Below are 19,426 nucleotides of genomic sequence, written 5' to 3'. Positions count from 1 at the left end.
AGCGTTTAAGACAGAAATTCTCTTTTTAAATTTATCCTATCCATACACAATCCTTTTAACGATTTTATTATTAATAAACTAACATTCAGAAGGTTACCGGTGATCCTCAGAAAATTCAGAAGCCAAAAGTGATTCAAAACTGTAACTAGCTGCCAAGAACTTTTGGCATCCAAAAAAGCCCACAATAAGCAGCCAATTAGTGTGCGTTATTGACTCGAAGAAAATTGCTTGATTTGTAGAAATACTGTAGCCTACTGGTGTTTACAAACTGGTAAGACATTGGAATAAATACATTCCGCCCTACTTCTAAAACAACTGTATCTATAAAAGCAAACTACATGACACGGCCTCGGTCCTGTTCGGTATATCCAGTACGATGTTCACATTACTTAACCAAAGTTGCTAACTGGGTTTGTGTAGACAAAGAATAGTTTGGCGGCGCGCCCACGGTCAGGATTTGCAAGTTGACGTTCTACATGTCCAATCTACTCCACGAATAGCGACTCATTTTGGGTTACATTCTGGAATCTTTCGTATTTGGGTTAAGTGATCTCAGAAAATACTGTGTCGGTCGCGTAGTCCAATTTATAAAGAATATTAGTCAACGAAATGTTGCTGTCATCACTATTTTAACTATGGAGAGTAGATCTTGTTCACAGTTCGGACAAAATAATTAAGGAATCAGAAGCTTACGTGAGAAAAATGTTTCAGCTTAGTATATTGTGTGAAATTGTTTAATTGATACATTACTTAAAGAATTGATTTACATCTTGGGTAATTACTATTAGTAGTCTTCCGTCCACCTAAACCACAATGCCCATATGTCCTATACTCTTCTCTAATCTTTTATTGAAAACTTCAACATGTTACAGTAATAATTACTAACATTGAAGTAACGCAATTTATCAAATATCGAGTCGATAATCATATGTGCAAAAACACAAAAAGATACAATTTTAAGATAAAAGCTAAAACACAGAACAAACAAAATATATTTTAAAAAAGGTTAAAAACCAGCTACAAAGCTAATACCACTGGGTTTTAACAGAGTAAATAAGAAGGGTAAGAGATAAGCAGAATTCATCTTACGGCCTTAGCCAATGATCCATACCTTGATCTTCAAGGATTGTCAGGTCATAGTAAAGTAATGTATTTATGGTTAATAGGTATGAGTAGCTTTTGCGTCTTGAAATTACCAGCGATTATGGTGTGGTGTATTAGAGTTGTTTAATTTGTTTAGGTGTTGGTTATTTTAACGATGTTTTAAAACTAGAAAATTATTTTTCAACATAATTTCATTTCAATAGCTTAATAAAACAGCCAAGCCAGTGAATCTAGGAAACAAACAACGTATTTGTAATGCAATTTCGCCATTTCCATGTTGGTTTATATATTTCTTACTGAAAAATCACTCGTAAGTTAATATTGCCTTTTCAACACTTTAGATCAGCGATTTTGCTTTGCTACACTACTGTACTATGTTCAAGGTCGATTTACACCAGAACTACCCGCATGATATCGCGTGTGACGACGTAGCTATTGGCTGTGGGTCTATTTAATTTTCCTTGTTTATCACAAAAAGCTCGTCGCGCCTTTGGGACGTTATCATTAGATAAGCGTAAGTGTGCCACACACAAGGCTGTGTTTGTGCTTTCACTTTTACTGAGGTAAAAACGAGCACTTAAACTAGCAAAACATAAAAGTTTACCTTGACTACACGCATATTAATTCTGGGAAAGGAATTATAATACTCCTGGCTAAGCGTTACTACAGTTGCAGTATACAATGATAGTCATCGTTCAATTCGTCATTGAGGTGAATCCCATATGACTCATGGGACAAATCATTCAAACGACAGTTCGAAGTATCAGTCAGGCTCAATTAGATGCAAAGTGATCTTAATGACGTTGATCAAACTAGTTTAGAGCGCTTATAAGCGGTAATTACCTAGAGAAACCCTTGAGCTTTTGATATAAAACGGAATAATTACCTGTAAACGGCAATCGGATAAATTAGTCGTAAATTTTAAATGTTTGAAACATAAGTAAAATAAACGGGGACCAATATTTAATCGTAAAATTGAAATTTTGAGTTGAAGATACTAAATACCCAATATCTTCATAACAATTTGTGAAATTACATCTTTAATCGGCGTAAGTAAAATTTTGTGTACAAGACATTTTTACAAAATGATACGTGCGAATCTGTTGGTTAGTTAAAGTATTGTAATCTTGACCCGAATAGCAGACTGATTACCGAACGTTCGGTTGATGAATTTTGCAATTACTCATTTGTATCATTTCTAAACGGTCATGGTCAATTCACAGACAGTACAAGGTCACGCGCCTCGCACTTTAGGCGGAATCTCCTAATGGTTTATATCGGTCAAAGGTTTGCTAACAAGGCTCTAAGGTAAAGGCTCTTTTGTAATAGAATTTAAAATAAGACATTGCGGAAAATTCTGAATCATAAATGTTGACGACTCTAAGCTAAGTGAATTATTGTTTATTTTTGAATATTTAGGTTGGATATTCTGAAAAATCAGTTTTCTTTATAATAGGCCTACAACCTATATCATGAATAGTCTTTCATGCTGTAAGTTTACCACACAATATGGAAGAATGGTTTCTTGCCTAAAATAATTAGACGTTAGTTATATAGCTTATAACATTATATGACAACAAAATAACATAATTAGTGGTTTATACATTGTTCATTGAATGTTTGATAAAATCATGTGCTATTCCGAATGACCTGGTCTGATATACTAGCTTCCACAGAACAGTTACAGTAAAACAGTTAGATTTTGACAATAAAAGACAATATATAGGAAAATAAAACTAACCCTTAAATTCCCTGAAACTTTAATGCGATATGTTTCGTAATTATTTGTATACAATCACACATAAATAAACAATCAGACCATCCTCTATTACATTTATCCACATTTTTTAAACTTCACGTCACCAAAGTTCAAGGCCTGCCAAAGTAGGCACAAACGCGTCATGTTTGGCTCAATGTCATCTATTATCGCTATCACTCGCACAGCGGACAGTTTGAGCCATTTCTAAGATCAATTCTCGTTGTTTGCGTCACTTATTTATTTACCTTGGCCTTCAACCAAGCAACCAAGCCGGCTGATTACCTAATGTTATGTAAGTGTCACCAGCCGCCAACTGTGGACCTGGCATCAGCTGGGCAGTGGTGGTCTGACACGGGGAAACACTGGACTGAACCACAGCCAGGTCCGATGTTCCGCGAATAAAAATACCACAGCGGGCAACACCTTGCCTCGACCCTGGACAAAGGTTAAACACTTTTAACTGAATACACAAAAAAGGTCTGTGTAAACCGGGCAGTCACCTGATCAACTTGCTGGTTCTCTGGTTCGACACATCACTAGATCTACAGTTTCGTGGGATGACAAAACAAAGCAACATCACAACGTACGGCAAAGTTCATACATACCCACAATTCATCAACAAACTGTATACTTGACAGTTACCTGGTAAACTTAAGACTAGAGCAACGGTCTGTCTTCGAAGAAAGTGAGATCATTGCCATAACCACTGTTTCCGTGAGACAAAACACCAAAGCAACGTAATAGCTTTCTTATGTTAAAGTTAATAGTGTAGACGTAGACAATTCAAACCACCCATTAACTAGTGACATTAAGCTGATCAATATACGACTGAACTGACAGTCTAAAATCCGGAACGTTGTATCTCGAAATACAACAAGCACAAAACAGCCTTGCCCCGGCCCTGAACTGGGGTGAGATACTTCCTAACAACCACAAAAGGTATATCGTATATCAAACTTCTCCGCTGGTAACTGACGAGTGACGACTGGTCCAACAGCGAGAATACGGGATTTGAAATATTGCCAGATCAACTGTTCCGGGAGTCAAATTACCACAGAGGCAAGTACTACATCGCCCTGAGCATGGTTGGTTTGGTGGATCAACACTTCCTAATAATCATCTCCAGCACTTTTCAGACCTGACAGTTAATCAACTAACTGACATGTGAGTGGTTCACTGACACAACATCAAGAAATGATCGCGAATCACTGTCAGGCCCAATCAATCTCCTCGGTCCTGGTCTTAATCAATGGTCATGGGTTAGACACTTTAGACTAGTAATTCTGACAGACAAATGACTAAATGAGTGGTTCACTACCGGGGAACGACGGATTAGAACAAAGTCCACTGTTCTAAACCATAGAAAACCCACCACTTAGGCCATGGTTGGTTAGCACTTATTTCATTCTATCAATTAACTGTGGTCTAAGCAATTTACAGGGGGTTCACTGATGGTTCAACATTGGGAAACGTCATACGACAGACCTAAATCCAATCCACTGGTTCACTATACAATTTAGCAGTCAACCTTCTGGACCTGAGATCCAGATGAGACTTTGGTCGCCTCCTACTATACCTAACATGTTTTTGGGTGGCTTTTAAGTTTCATCGACCCGAGTCTACGTTTACAAAATTCATAAAAATTATCTCGGATCACTATCATGTTTAATCTCTTAAACAGGCGGTTCTTGTCGGTTCTAAAAGGTGGCCTTAAAAACCTGATTGACGCATATTTTAAATACAATCCTAATAAACGTCAGCATCGAGAAAGATATTCCAAAGACGGAAACAATGCGAAATTTTCAACCCTGCCCTTGATTAGCCTCTTGCCTCTTGACAAACGATTGTTTCCAATCTTAGTTTTAAATATAGCTCGTTAAACATTACTAATGCTAGATCCGAACATTTGATTTCGGTTATCTCCGTAATCTTATGATTAGAAAGCGTTAATAATGATCGGAGTCATAATTTATGTCATCGTGAAGCGTCAACTAATAATAAACTGATTGGCTAAAGCTCAATGATCTTTTATATCAAGCCAAAAAGCTAATGACCTCTTGCCGTTTGTAAATACATTATAGACTGCCGTCCTGATGCATTGTTTTTTGTAGTGTAGACGTACCAATTATTTTGCGAAATCTAAAACATTGGTAATTTTAATCATGAAGTAAAATAGAATACTTTCCTGATAAACTCGTGCAAAGAATCACAGTTCAGTTAAAAAAGATGTGTAACAAAGTTCATAGATGCCAGCCAGAGTGTAGAACGGTATATATAGTCAATGGTAGAACCCGCATTTCAATCAATGTTAAGTAAAGTAAATCGGACCAGATGTGGTTCCTACTCTAACTTACAGCTCGTCCAAACACACGACACACATACTTTACTTCACTTTTAATACTTTAATCTGAAAAAAAATATGCTCAAATTGCATCATAGAAGATCGACATGAATCTGCCTAAAACCCACTCTATTCAGTTCATGACTATATAGGAGGACTGAAATTTAGACACAGCAATACTTCGAGAGGGCCGATTACTGGATTTCTGATGCGATAATAGAGTAAGTTTCAGATCTCGCCCATTTCTTAAATTTTGCAAATGTGATTTTTGTGGACTATCTCTTGAACAGTTCTGTAACTAAAAATATGGATACATTCTTCTTAAACTATACTGTTCAAGCAAATAAATAAAAATACTATATCTCATACGGGAACCGTTTTTATCAAATTTCGCACCACTAAAGCAAAATCATTTTTGTTCACAGACGAATTAACTGTTGCACTCTCTCGCAGTTTCGCCACCGTCTCACGGCTGTCACCCCAGCGAGGCCGGATACGTAGGATTGCTGCAATCGGAAGTCCACGTCCACGTCGCCCATATTGATAGCGCGATGATGATATCTCAGTTGCGTAACTTAGTTCTCCACGGGGCTACACGCGCTACAACACACAACCAACCACTCTTTTGTTAGGCACACTTTCATATTGCTACACTGCTGCAGATGAATCGGCGATTAATAATTGCGATAAGTTACGTCCAAGATCACTGACTCTAAAAAGTCTTCTGTTACTCCTGTAGTACTATTTGGCAAAACCATAAGAGACCAACTCGGTACAAAATTTATCAGGAGAATGGTCATTCGGAAAGCTCCGTCGTAATTTGGCTATTGGAAACATCTCGTGTAGCAACTAGTAGTAATTTACCTCAAACTACGCCCCAAAGGGGCAACTACGCATTAGAAGGTAATAATCGATTCGCATGAATTTTTATTGTAGCTATTGTACCGGGAATCCTCGGGCTGAACAGTTCACAGAAAAAAGCGGCAAGGTGTGATTATATGCGCGATTTATTTTGACACTTCGTCCAACAATGGACTTATCGTTTGGATCATGGTTGCCTCCAGCTTAGGATGCGACGTCACACCATATTGATGCCTTGAGGTCGACGATGTCTTCCGTATTGGAGACGTTTCCTTATGGACTCTACCACGCCGGAAGGCGTAAGGCTGTGAGGACACTACACAAGTCTGTTTATGGCTTAGCACTTGTAAAATTGTAGTGGCGTGTATAATATTGCAATAGTTTACGAAAACAATTTATACAATATTAGTGAGTCCATCACAGACGCGAAACTAAAACTAAATCCTGTTTTCATCTTTAAATCTCTGGACGTTCCTGTACCTTATTACGAGTTACATAGTGTTCAAACCTGCTGCAAAGTTATGTTGATTGTAACTTTACAATATTTAAATTGATTGATTGTAAATTGTACATGTTTTTGTCAGATACGTAATTTAAGGAGAATTCAATCTAGAAACACATTTGAAAGGGAGTATGAATGCAAAATGTATTATGTGTGTTATGAGAGTAATGTATTGTGTAGCTTAATTCAGAGTGAAGTCCTCTGATTTTTTATCAATGACGAATTTCGGAGAAAATCTATCCAATGATCTCCCAATCACGATTACGTCATTCTACCGCAATAATAATAGTATGACTATATTTCCGACGAACTTTAGGAATTAAATTGAAAACACGCGTCATATACAAATAGAGGAACAACAGAGAATAAGTAAACAGTGTATTTTTAACATATAACGTAGCATCGTAAACTGTTTGTATGTATTGTATTTATTTCCTTTGAACGAAGCAATACGAATACAAACAGAACGACGTTTGTATTCGTTTTAGTTCGGCGTAAACACGACTTTGACTAAACAAGAACAACTTAACACCTCTCTCGACGCTCGCAGGTTTCCGTGTGCGAAATGCGAAACTGGAAACCTGCAATGTAGACGTAAATAATCCGCACCGCAATCTGGCGTGCAGCGATTGAAACTGGTTTTCCCGAGACAACTTCCACTTTTCTGCAACTTGGCAAATCTCCACGGCCACTGTGTCGTCTTGGCTTTCGCTCTGAGCGAGTCTCGTGCTGTGTGTATGGTAGTGTTATGCACATACTGTTAAGGGTAGCTGAGATAGACAGGGGTTTGGCTACACAGCGCGTACAGAGTTGAGTAGAGTTAGAGTACAGTAGTTACAGTACAGAGTACAGAGTTACAGTACAGTACAGAGTTAGAGTACAGTAGTTAGAGTTTTGAACTTCGATTCAAGAGGGACGGATCGATCTCCGGCGTATCCACACTAAATTGAAGGGTTCTTGCAGATTTTTCTTAAAAAGAGTTTGTTATTGTTCAATTCAAAATGCTGCTGACGTATACACTAAATAAATACAAAAACACACTGATATGGAAACGATCAGGTTAGTTATTTTCAAGAAACTCCAGATAGAGAGTTTTGTTTATACAAAAAACGGACTTGTAAGACTAGATAACACGAGCTGCATCTATTCTGTTGGAAATTCGTGAGAATCAGGAAAGTTTTGACGGACTTGTACATAAAAAAAGATCTTCCAGTTCAAGCATGGTTACATGTTTCTTTTGCAGCACAATTCCATCAAGAAAAAATGAGTTTGAGAACCAATTTACTAGTTAGGTTTACGTAAGACGTTACACCGTGCTTCACATTTTTAACGTAAGCATAAAATTGCACAAATAGAAAGCAAAGAACTAAGCAACCACTGTGACATTATCCCTAAGGAAGAAACATTTATCCGACTAAAGGCGCTCTGGCTACCGGAGATGAAAACACAGTTCAAGCTTCTGGTTTTGTAATTAGCAATAACAGCCTGCCTGAATGCTATATCCAAAGTCAATGGTTCAGTGTTCTGTTGACGTTTCTGTTTATAAGCATTAACTGTTGTTTACAAACAATCAGCGGAATTGCATGACGTCAAGGCGACTCTCAGGCAGTCCTGTCTATTTAATTTGCTTGTTTAAGAAACACAGGTCCGGTTTTAGCCATATTGAATGAGTGGAAGTTTTGCTTCAACGAAAGCCTAATGATTAGGGTCAGCATGGGTTATACAGATAAATACAGACTCAGAATTAAAAACTGAAGTAAAATTCACATCAATCGATGTTTCGGGAAATTCAGATTGAAGTAGTTATTGATTTAGTTACACACATCTCTCCGCTAATTCGCTTAGGACACATTATACAGGCTGTATCTGTTAAAAGTCGATAAATTTGTTTAAAAACTTATATTCATCGTTAATTATTATATTATGATTGGAATTTTTAATAATACGCATTTATAAATTTTCCATTCGTAAGGACAAGAGTCGAAGAAGTGGTTAAGTTGGAAAACAAGACATTTGACAACGAATTTTGAACCTAAATAAAATATTGTTGTTGGCTAGTCACAAGAAATATTTAAATATTCATGGGGAGAATTATATTTAATTCATAAGATATCGTCGAACAAAATGTTTCAGTAATAGAATCCCCTTATTTGGATTAATTGAGTACACAATAAGCTAATACAAAAGCAGATGTGTAAAACAATACTTCAATGTAAATGTTCAATGTACTTCCATAGTTCCATATTCTAAGAAGCAGACGTAAAACAACTAAAAACCCAGCTAACTTACAAATAATATAACCTACCTGTTAACAATCGCAGCGATACAAACCAAATACCGTAAATATTATCACTATTTAGACAAGTTGACACAATCAAACCTACCAAAACAAACAAAACACTAGAACCTCCCACACTTTACTTATCACAAGCCATGAACTGATTTCATGATAATTACTCAACTGAGTTGCCAAACTTAATTATAACGAACATCTTAAAACCGGACGATTCCGGTTACGTAAAGTACTTAAGGCAATATACCCTTGTCAGTCAGACATTAAACAAGGCATTAAAGACCGTTGAACAGGGCGTAAACTGTTCAGCGAGCAAGATGTGCATGGGAAACACATTAACTAGTGAAATGGTTGAATGACTACCACATGCACTGGTGTGATCATCTAGAAATGTGGCCCAAAGTTCATAACGATATTCAGTGAATTGAACAGTTTGAATTTCATGAAGAGCTTTTTTGCCTAGCTCTAGCTCTAGAAATATTTTAATTTCATTGCTTAGTTTTGCTGCGTACATCTTGGGCTTAAAGTTTGAATTTCATGAAAAGCTCTAGCAATCCTATAATTTCATTGCTTAGTTTTGGTGCGTTCAGTCATTGAGGGTATATATTCAATGGTTCAGTCTCGCGGGCCACATCTTGGTTTAAAGAAGCCCTCTGTTTTTCTAACACCTCATGTAAACCAGGGATCAAAGTTTCCCATGAGTACGTATTTAGTATGTTCTTTGCGATTCAAGCCAATGAGTACGACAATGTAATATGTAGCTCAATTTGATGATCAATCGAGAAGGTGTAGGAGAATACTTCAGACAGATTTTCTACTAGATCATTAATTTTTAAGTACCTGGGGACCGAGCCATGGCTTAGTGTAGTTTATTTTCACTGTAAGCTTATGTCGAGTGGACTTCAGTGTAATCTTTGCTCCATAGTAAAACCTGATGTATAGGATATGTTTTGAAATCATCCTGAATATATATTGTGTTGCAGTTTGTAAGATGTATAACTTTCGGTGATTCCTCGAACTTTTACGCTTCAAGTGTGTAGTGGTTTTTAAAGAATCATCCACTCTTTTACAATTCTTCTGCATACAATGGTTTGTTTCCTAAATCTTTGCCAACTTCACAAGCCACGTATATACCCTTGACGTTAATTTCCTAGCGGGCCGGACATAACATCAACTGATAAGGATGAAGGTTAATTATAATTGTAACGTTTTTTGGAAACTCACGTGACCAAACGCTATAAGATGGCACAGCCTTGGGCGTAACATTGCTGAGTGGAAACGCTCTCTTAAGTCAAGATTTTATCTTTCTAGGTCGGCTAATTGGATTTCATGCCTATTGTATGCACTATTGTATTTAATTACTGTAAGTGTTAATGTTACTGTATTAACTGGCGCTCTTTGTTAACACTTTTTTGCTAATCATACGGTACTGAAGTTGTGCTAATATTACTTTCTTTATTAGTACAAGTAAAGTATGTAAGTGTAATTTGTGCTGTTTTATAAATGAAATCATCCCATTAATATTAATAGTTTTTTGTAAATCGCACTACATAAGGATGTACATTATGATTTACAAAAATATATTAATATTAATGCGATGGTTTCAATTATAAAACAGCAAAAATTGCACTCCTTACTGTCCTTACATTGGTTACATCTTTTTCAAAATTAAAATGAAAAAACTCTACAAAGAGATTTAAATATTTTGTGTTTAGGATTGATTGAATATTGTCAGAGTATGCAATAAGCTAAAATTTAAGCGATGGACATTGTGTAACTTTTCAGATAAACAAATAATAACTTACACTTCGGAAATTTCCATAAGAATTAACAAACTTTGTTCCCAGTGCTTCTAGCCACTCGTTGCCAGATTTCTGTTGATTTATCAAATCTAATATGCCCTAAGCCCTGGCTAATCTTATTTTCACATTATTATCTTTCGCATTTATCGATAACCTTTTAATTTTTATTAGTAAGCTTTTAAATTTTAGCTTCGATTATTTATTAGTCATTATTTTTCTAATTGCAATTAGAAACTCGTAAACAATCTTTACGCTAGCCGCAGCCAATGAGCCAATCAGCTGATTGAAGGGTTTGTGCGGTTTCCTCAGGACCCGTCCAGTGTTTACAAGCCTTATTTCCTCGTCTAACGCTGAAGGTCAGCTGTGTCTTGAGTCATAGAGGAAACCGATAAACACGAGGGTAACCTTTCTCTCACTACTCTATGGAGTTGTATACAACATACAATGTGTACACTCTTTACTGCTACTGTGTTCCTATATAGGGCTAGAGTACAATGTAGTGCAACTGACTTTGATATCGTAGAGTAAAACTTTACTTCTAAATCAATTCAAAATGTTCGAATTTAGCGGCAAAATATACAGCTCCAAAAATATTATATACGGCCTATATTGATACTGGGTATGGACTTATTTATGGGGGAATGTTTAAATAAACTGCTGATAACAATAGCTATCAGTAAATATACACATTTGTCACACAATACACTGTCTTTTTACATAATTCGGAGAAAGAACTGACGTCTGAAAATGACAATTTTTAGATTATGCTCGTTTTCTAATATACACATTTTTTCAACTTTCAAACGCCAAATGATTTTGGAGACTGATTAGAGTTCTAGTGGTCACGAGATTTCACCAATTTTATGATTTTGGCTCCGTTGTACCTTTTTACTATGCAATTCATCAATAGTACAACGCTTCATAACGCTAAAGAGTATTCGTCTATAATTAATCCTATTTAATTTTATTTTTACAGATTTAAAAGACAGTCGGGATATAGTATACATATTATGTACAACATAGGTCCACGTTGTTTACATCAATATTTCATTGCAGCAAACTTTACCCTACACCTTTACGTTTGTAAACATAAACCTTGGGGGGACTTGTGTTGCCTGTTTACTAAGACTACGTTTACGCTCAAATTCGATCAGTGCAATCGAGTAGAGGTTTTGCCAGTACCAAAGCCTGAGTAAAAGAACTTAAGTAACTTACAATGACTATGTTCGATTTAGGTTCAACTTTTAGTTACCACTACCCAAAGTAGGAAAATCTAATAACGTTAATTTAATGAAAACCCCTGGATCGTTAAAGACGTCCTCAGCTTCGAGAGATTAAGAAACTTGGAGTTTTTAGACCTGATGTACCCATAAAGAGTACAGAACACTGTCTTCGACCAACTACACAGCAGCACGGGTACATTGAACCTTAACTTAGCTAAGTAAGTTCAACTGACTACTGAGAGCAAACTCACCTCTACACAGAAGGTACACGAGCAGTGCTGCAGCGTCCACGTAAGGTGTTGAGGAACCTCATTGAGACAGAGTTTACACATCACATTGCTACGTTCACTCACATTGACGAAGCCCGTGGTGTTGATGGAGTATCTGGAGCTACTGGCCATAGACAGTATACTGGAGCACCTAGAGCACATGTTGGACATCCTCAGTCTGTTGACGGGTCTCACAGGGGGTACCATGGTGGACAACGTCACCGCCGTCTCGCACTTCCTCAGGGGTTCGCGAAGTAGAGGGATCGCCGTCACCGACTTGGCAGACGACGGGACACTCCGCACCTCCTGGGAGTTCAACGCCGTCGTCGACGAAGATCTTCTTCTACTCAGCGTCGCCATGGAGACGAGGTTTTTCAGGCTAGGCATCACCAACTTCCTCGCTACCTCTACCTCGTCCTCCTCTTCCTCCGGGAGCGCGCCGTACCCTCCGTACCAACTGCGGGCGACCACGGCCCGACGAGACTGGAGCTCGCTCTCCCACGATGCTCGACGCGACTTGGACCTTCGCACTGACGATGCCGCTGCCGCCGCAGCTACGCCGAGACTGCCGCCTCCGTCACCCGCCGCCGCCGCCGCTACCTCCGCGCAGGAGCTGGCAGCCATCCCCACCCGGCCTGCAACAACACACCACCGCCTTACATCAGGGAGGGCTGTCCAGTGTACATAGTTGTTGTAATGATTGTTTGATTTTATAATTTTTGGGAACACATGACACAAGGAAAAGTATAAATATGTTAGCGTAAGGGAGTATGTTTTATCTATGGCGTAAGCTACTCGATTTTACAATACAGGGAAGATGGAAATTATTAGCTATTGTCACAACATTCACACATCAAATGTCTAAATCTTTTTTTTATGTCTTATTTAAAAAAAAGTTAACGAGCGAGGATAATTAAACACTTTAAAACAAAACAGCGTCAATATTAATACAATATTACGTTTCTTAATTTAATCAATACATAAAATTAACATATAACAGAATTTTAAAGAAAGCTGTATACACCTCAGTAAAAGTTGCAAGACTGTTAAATAACTTCAATTTATTCTAATAAACAGTTAAGTTCATTTCAATTAATAAATTGCAAATATAATTTGAATCAAAGATGATTGTGTCGATTCAAGCCTCCGTAGTAGATTTTATTATAAATGGTAGGCCTCCGCCTAACAGTGATTATTTTGTAGAATTACAACATAAAAGTATAGTAGGGTACCTAAAATTCGTATTGACTTTTATTAATAACCAGTTAAAAATCTTGGTAAAAATATGGGTTAATTCATTAAACAAATTTGAATTACATAAATTAAATGAAAACAGTTATTTGACGATGGAAATATTAAAATCGTAAAAAGCACTTTTACCGAAATGAATTTTGGTAATCTAAAATAATTATTAATGTAAATAATTTAAACTTTCGAGAACATTTTTAGTAAATTAAATAATTATTTCCACCGTACAAATGAAAAGTTCAAAATACTCTGGTGGTAATTCAGTAAAATACAGCAAATTAATGGAATTTTGGTAGTGCCTGCAATCCTTCCAACGCAACGCCATCACACTACTGTTCTGCGGGAATAGTATCTTGTTGACGCACGGCGCTACATTAATGGCAAGATCAACACTCTGTGTCAACAACATTTATTTAAATATACTTAAAGCATTTATTTAAATGGTAAAGTGTATATATATTGTTCCATTTATTTTTAGGAAGTGTATAAGTACTGTAAATTAATGAAATTCCAGTTTTGCAAGAACTTACAGTAGCAAAGTTTCGTCAACTAAAAAAAATTTTTATTTTATTGTTTTTCCATAAAACTTTGTTTGATTTTGTTTATTATTTTTTTATTTAGTACCTCTATTTATTTAGTGTCGTTGATTCATTTAAGTTTATACAAATTTGTGTTAATCATTCAGTTTAGGACACATAAATTGCGTGTTATAATTACTTTTTGCTTAGTTGAATGTGATTAAAAAAGTTAATACGTCATTGTTTTATGAATACAATTCAAATGTTACCATAATTTTTAATGTTTTCACTATTTGTACTGTTTGGTAGAGTAAATTAAAGTCTTCTGGTGTTAATGCAGTCATAACATTTAGATAAAGACTCTATAGTTTAACAATTACGTTAAACTATAGTTATAGTCACTCATTATAAAACTTCCGAGCTTGAAAAAGATTTATCTGAATATCCTATATTATCAATCAACCTTAGAAAAAACATATGAGTAATGCATTCTTTTCTACAGAAAAAGCTAATTTTTGAAAAGGTAGGGTATTTGATACTGTACATATTGTATATAGTATCAAGTACTATAAGGCCGACTTATATTATGTAATACCACTGACTATATATAGTCAATGGTAATACGAGTTTAGAGGAAGGATCAAATTATGGTTAGGCATTTAGTACTGGTGCACAATACATACTTGAGAAGTAAAGCCTTCTTGAAACAACCACTGCCATTCTAAACACGAAAATAACTATCTAAAAGTCAAACAACTCACCTAACTATTGTATGATCTTGTAGGCGGCATCCCTTCTCTTGAACTGCGCATCACGAGACCTGAAAGTGAAAAATCGACACAAGTTAGGAAAATACATCCATTGACCTTGGAAACTGCAAGCTGTTATATCCTGCATCAAAATCAAACATGTATTTGTTTTAATCCTGCTGAGTTTGAGTCCGTTGAAATCAACATGTTTTCCCTAACGTTAGGGTGCATATTTTACTATTTATTTATAATACTGAGCAATAAATACTTTATAAATAGATAGTTTGGTTAGGCTCAAGTTTTACAAAGTTGGCAAAATAACAATTTATCAATAATTGTTAGTATCAAACTCTACAATTACTAGTCAGAAACCTACCTCGAAATTAAATTTAGCTAATCCATAACAATTGACTCAGTATTTTAAATACATTTTACTTTTTTTAATGTCATACCCATACCAACATCATTGGTAAAGGCCCATAACTATTTACATTCATACTAGTATGAAGTAGTACTAGTATGTAGTAGTGTACACAATGTTTTCGTTACTCTAACCACAGATAACTTCTCTACTCCAGCTGTGTCTAACTAACGTTGATTGGGGATGATAATTGTTATTATTACCTTGCCCGTTATTCATAATAGTGTAATTTCTTTATTGTTGTTATTTATATACAGGGTGGCTGAAAAGTAACTTACACCCCACATAAACTTTTCAACCATTTGAGATATTTGAAATCTATTTGCGGCAACCTTAGTTATGAGGTGCTACAATAATTATGGTCAATTTTGAAAAGTTTGCACTTTGGGGCAGCGGGGGAAGGGGGTAGCTCAAAATTTTCAAATGACAAGTATAGTCGAGTTAGGTATCATTTTACAGGTCTTGACGGAACATAACAATTGACATCAAGAAAACCAAAATCGGCCATTTCGAAATTTTCAAATTGACCATAATTATTGTAGCCCCTCATATCTAAGAATGTTGCCGCAAAAATATTTCAAATATCTCAAAGAGTTGAAAAGTTAAGGGGGTGTAAGTTACTTTTCAGCCACCCTGTGTAAAGAGCTAAATAATACATCTATGATTGTTTTTAATTCTCAAATAGTATGACAATACACGTTGTACAAACAAAAAATCGTAAAAACAATTTTGAGATTAGAACAGGAAAAAATTAGTTTATTTTTATTTGATATGAGATTCTTATAAGGCAAATCACGGTGTTACAAAACTGGTTATAATGTTCACGAATATAGCGACTGGGATGTTGATATATTACATGTTATGAATCATAATACCATATTAATAATTTTTAGTAAAACTAATGGTTATGTACAACTTCTCAAGGTATGTAAATGCAGCCGCTTGTTTGATAAATTTTGGTGTGGCATTAATATCAGCTGACTGCTATAGACTGGATGTATCAACGTGCATGTTATGTTTAAACTACGTAATTGGTGACACAAAACTTTGACACCATTGTATGCTAGAATGTAAGCATTAATTACTCAACCACTAATCTAAACAACGTATGGTACTTGAAAATAAATCTCCATCATTCATAACTTATCGACTCTATTTTGGTCTTTCGCGAATATAAGTTTTTGACTGTCGAATACAATTTGTAAACCAAATAATGAGAGAACGAATCGATCCAAATAGAACAAAAAACTTCAATTAATTAACAAGCCATCCCTTAGCTGATAAAGGGGGTGGGTGAATTGTCTTTGATAAGCACTTTGGATAATTACTCTAATGGCGAGATCGATTGGCTGTGAAACTAGTTTATTGTAAACACTGAAAAACTACGAAACGCCTTGACTGTCAATCGTGGAATATGTAAAAACGAAATACAAATAATACTTTAGTTTTACCATATATACACATAACACGTAACAGATTTTAAAATTCGTGTTTTTGCCCTCTGGGGACATCAAAATGAAAAAGTGTCTAGGGTCTAGGTCTTGCTATCACATCTACGGTAATTGTTTCTTCTCTAGACATTAATTCGCTAAAGAAAATTAAAACTTAATACTGAAAATGTAATTTAAAAGAAATTTATTGTTTAAAAAAATGAACCAACTCTTAAAAAAACTACAACAAATAAATTTAACCGAGATTCTTAAATGAAAATATAATGTTACGAACACATCCAATATATGTTATGAGATAATTTTGATCGTTTTACTAATTGCAATAAAGTACTAAGTAAAACAAGGTTAGTCAGCGAGCACAATAATTCCGGATAAATGCATTGACAGAACAGAGTTTATCTTCTTAGGTCACGCAAGACCCGTCGATTTGGTGCAGTGGTGTTGGTGTTGTATACTCAGGCTCAGTATAGAGGTTGGATTCAAGCATTAGAGGACCAACAGGAAAGCTATTTATTTGTAAAACACGACATTTTAAGAAGTTATAACTACTCATGTTAGCGTAGATATATCAAATTTTTACGAAGGATTGTTTAATAGATTATTTCACTGTTGAATAGACATTTTTTGTAAGTGTACAAGAATTCGTCAAATGATTTAAAGTTGGCTGTATTAAAATACTGAAAATATATATTTTTTGTATATCTCAAACTGTATACAATGAGGATATTTTAGTAAAATAAGATATCACAGATAATCTGTTTAATAATCCCAAGGATTTAACGAGATTGACATAGCTGATACTTTAAGGGTATGGATCCGTAATAAACCATGGGAGATGCAGCTGGTTAAGCGGTTATATGTTTTACGCCATACAACACTATTTTGATAGACTTCCCAAGCAAGGATTTAGTCCAGAAAAACAGTTGTTTGTCGCCAGCTTAATCAAGTGGGGTTTCATTACGTACTACTGTACTGTAATGAGTTTTAACGTTCACCAAACAGCTGATTATACTGTATTTGGCAATGAGTGGTTATAAACAAAAACATAACCTCTCTTATAGGTTATAACTAGTGATTGTTAGTCCTTTAGCCGGTGGGAATATACAGGGTGTTTTTTTTTTTTTAACTTGCATCTTTATTTATGTAAAAACCGCAATAGATAGAAATATGCAGTTTGCGGGAATCATCTATTGACGTCGGGGGCCCAACATTACATTTACATTCCCCCCCTTTCCCCCCTGCCACCAACTTATTTTTTTAAAATAGCAAGGTACCCTTGTGACATATCAAATGAAAGAGCATGAAAAAAGAAAATGTTTGATGAAAAAAAATTGAAAATCGGTTCATAAATTTGTGAGATATCCCCCCCCCCTCCCCGGAACTTAATTTTTTTTTAATAGCAAGGTACTCCTTGTGACATATCAAATGAAAGAGCATGAAAAAAGAAAATGTTTGGTGAAATTTATTTTTCATTTGATATGTCATAAGGGGTACCTTGCTATTAAAAAAAAAGTTATGGGTAGGGGAAAAGGGGGGGAGGATTATCTCACAAATTCATGAGCCGATTTTCAATTTTTTTTCACCAAACATTTTCTTTTTTCGTGCTCTTTTATTTGATATGTCACAAGGGGTAGCTTGCTATTAAAAAAAAATAATAATTACCGTGGTGGGAGGGAGGGAATATCTCACAAATTTATGAACCGATTTTCAATTTTTTTTTCATCAAACATTTTCTTTTTTCATGCTCTTTCATTTGCTATGTCTAAGGGGTACCTTGCTATTTAAAAAAATTAAGTTTGGGGCAGGGGGGAAAGGGGGGGAATGTGAATGTAACGTTGAATTCAAAAAAATTGGGCCCCCTACGTCAATAGATGATTCCCGCAAATTGCATATTTCTATCTATTGCGGTTTTTACATAAATAAAGATGCAAGTTTTTAAAAAACACACTGTATGAGGAAATCTACAGATTTTTTATTGTTAAGTTAGCTTAGAGTCGCATGGCGTAAAATATTGTACGCTACTCGTCCAAAATGTGTTTACCGGACTCGTATGGTGGTACAGTGGTTCGGATCCCACCATTACTAGTCCATCTCCTGACCAGGAAACTAAAACGTATTCGGGCAAGGAGACTTTTTCTATATTGACGAACTCCCTTCCCTATTATTGCCCCTCGTCTGTGGTAACATTATGTATTGATGTATAACTTTAACCTGAAATAACATAACACGTCTATGTATTCAATTACAGGTTAACTATACTTCTATAGTTTGAAAGAAATTGCTATTTAAGTTATTTAGTTGATCGCTATGACTGGGTGTTATAAGACTCGGCGGCGACTGGCACAAACATTGATCAGTATGTTGGGTCCTAACCCGTCGCAGACAAAATTATCGCATCTTCAGAACATAAAAATTGATACTTTATTGTTGTCTCTAAATTGTATCTTTCAAGCTACAAGTCAATAATGACAACATGATATGAACTTATTTTCAATAATAATCAAATTGACAGAAAATGAATGAACGCATCCCTTAGAGCAACAAAATATTTGCTTTCATTAATAGGAAAAATCTGCTAGGCAATTTGTGTTGACGTCCATGAAAACCAATCGATGTACTACTTATCAACAACAGCTTAACATGATAAACTGGAAATCATGGGGGCTAGTGCCTTAAATCAACATTAAAACAAAAAAATCATAGTGTATAGGCTAATTTTAAAAGGTTCCGAATGAAGTCACCAGTAAAAGTAATACGCATTTGTGTAGAAATAAAATGTCAACAATGTTGGTTATAAATATGAGTAAAATAATTCAATTATGTACAGTAATATAAATAACCTTTCGATAAAAATAATTATTTTAACTTCACAAATACCCCCACAG

At 35.6% G+C, this 19,426-nt stretch overlaps 1 protein-coding gene across 2 annotated transcripts in view; it reads right to left on the bottom strand.

Moving 5' to 3' along the window:
- The window catches only part of LOC129002290 (E3 ubiquitin-protein ligase RNF144A-like), a 157,656-nt gene that overhangs the window by 47,766 nt on the left and 90,464 nt on the right, over window positions 1-19,426 (bottom strand). For both annotated transcript variants that reach the window (XM_054429975.1, XM_054429976.1), the window contains exons 3-4: window positions 14,682-14,740; window positions 12,137-12,789 (exon numbers count right to left, since the gene is read on the bottom strand). In XM_054429975.1, coding sequence (XP_054285950.1) covers window positions 12,137-12,778 — 642 coding nt within the window. In that variant the 5' untranslated portion in view covers window positions 12,779-12,789; window positions 14,682-14,740. The remainder of the gene's footprint in view (window positions 1-12,136; window positions 12,790-14,681; window positions 14,741-19,426) is intronic.

The sequence above is a fragment of the Macrosteles quadrilineatus genome, unplaced genomic scaffold (assembly GCF_028750875.1).
Source record: "Macrosteles quadrilineatus isolate MER2022 unplaced genomic scaffold, UCM_ALF_1.0 Scaffold_9__3_contigs__length_116548681, whole genome shotgun sequence".
Classification (NCBI taxonomy): domain Eukaryota; kingdom Metazoa; phylum Arthropoda; class Insecta; order Hemiptera; family Cicadellidae; genus Macrosteles; species Macrosteles quadrilineatus.
The sequence above is the reverse complement of the archived record's forward strand: the minus strand, read 5'-3'. Positions and strand labels throughout refer to the sequence as shown.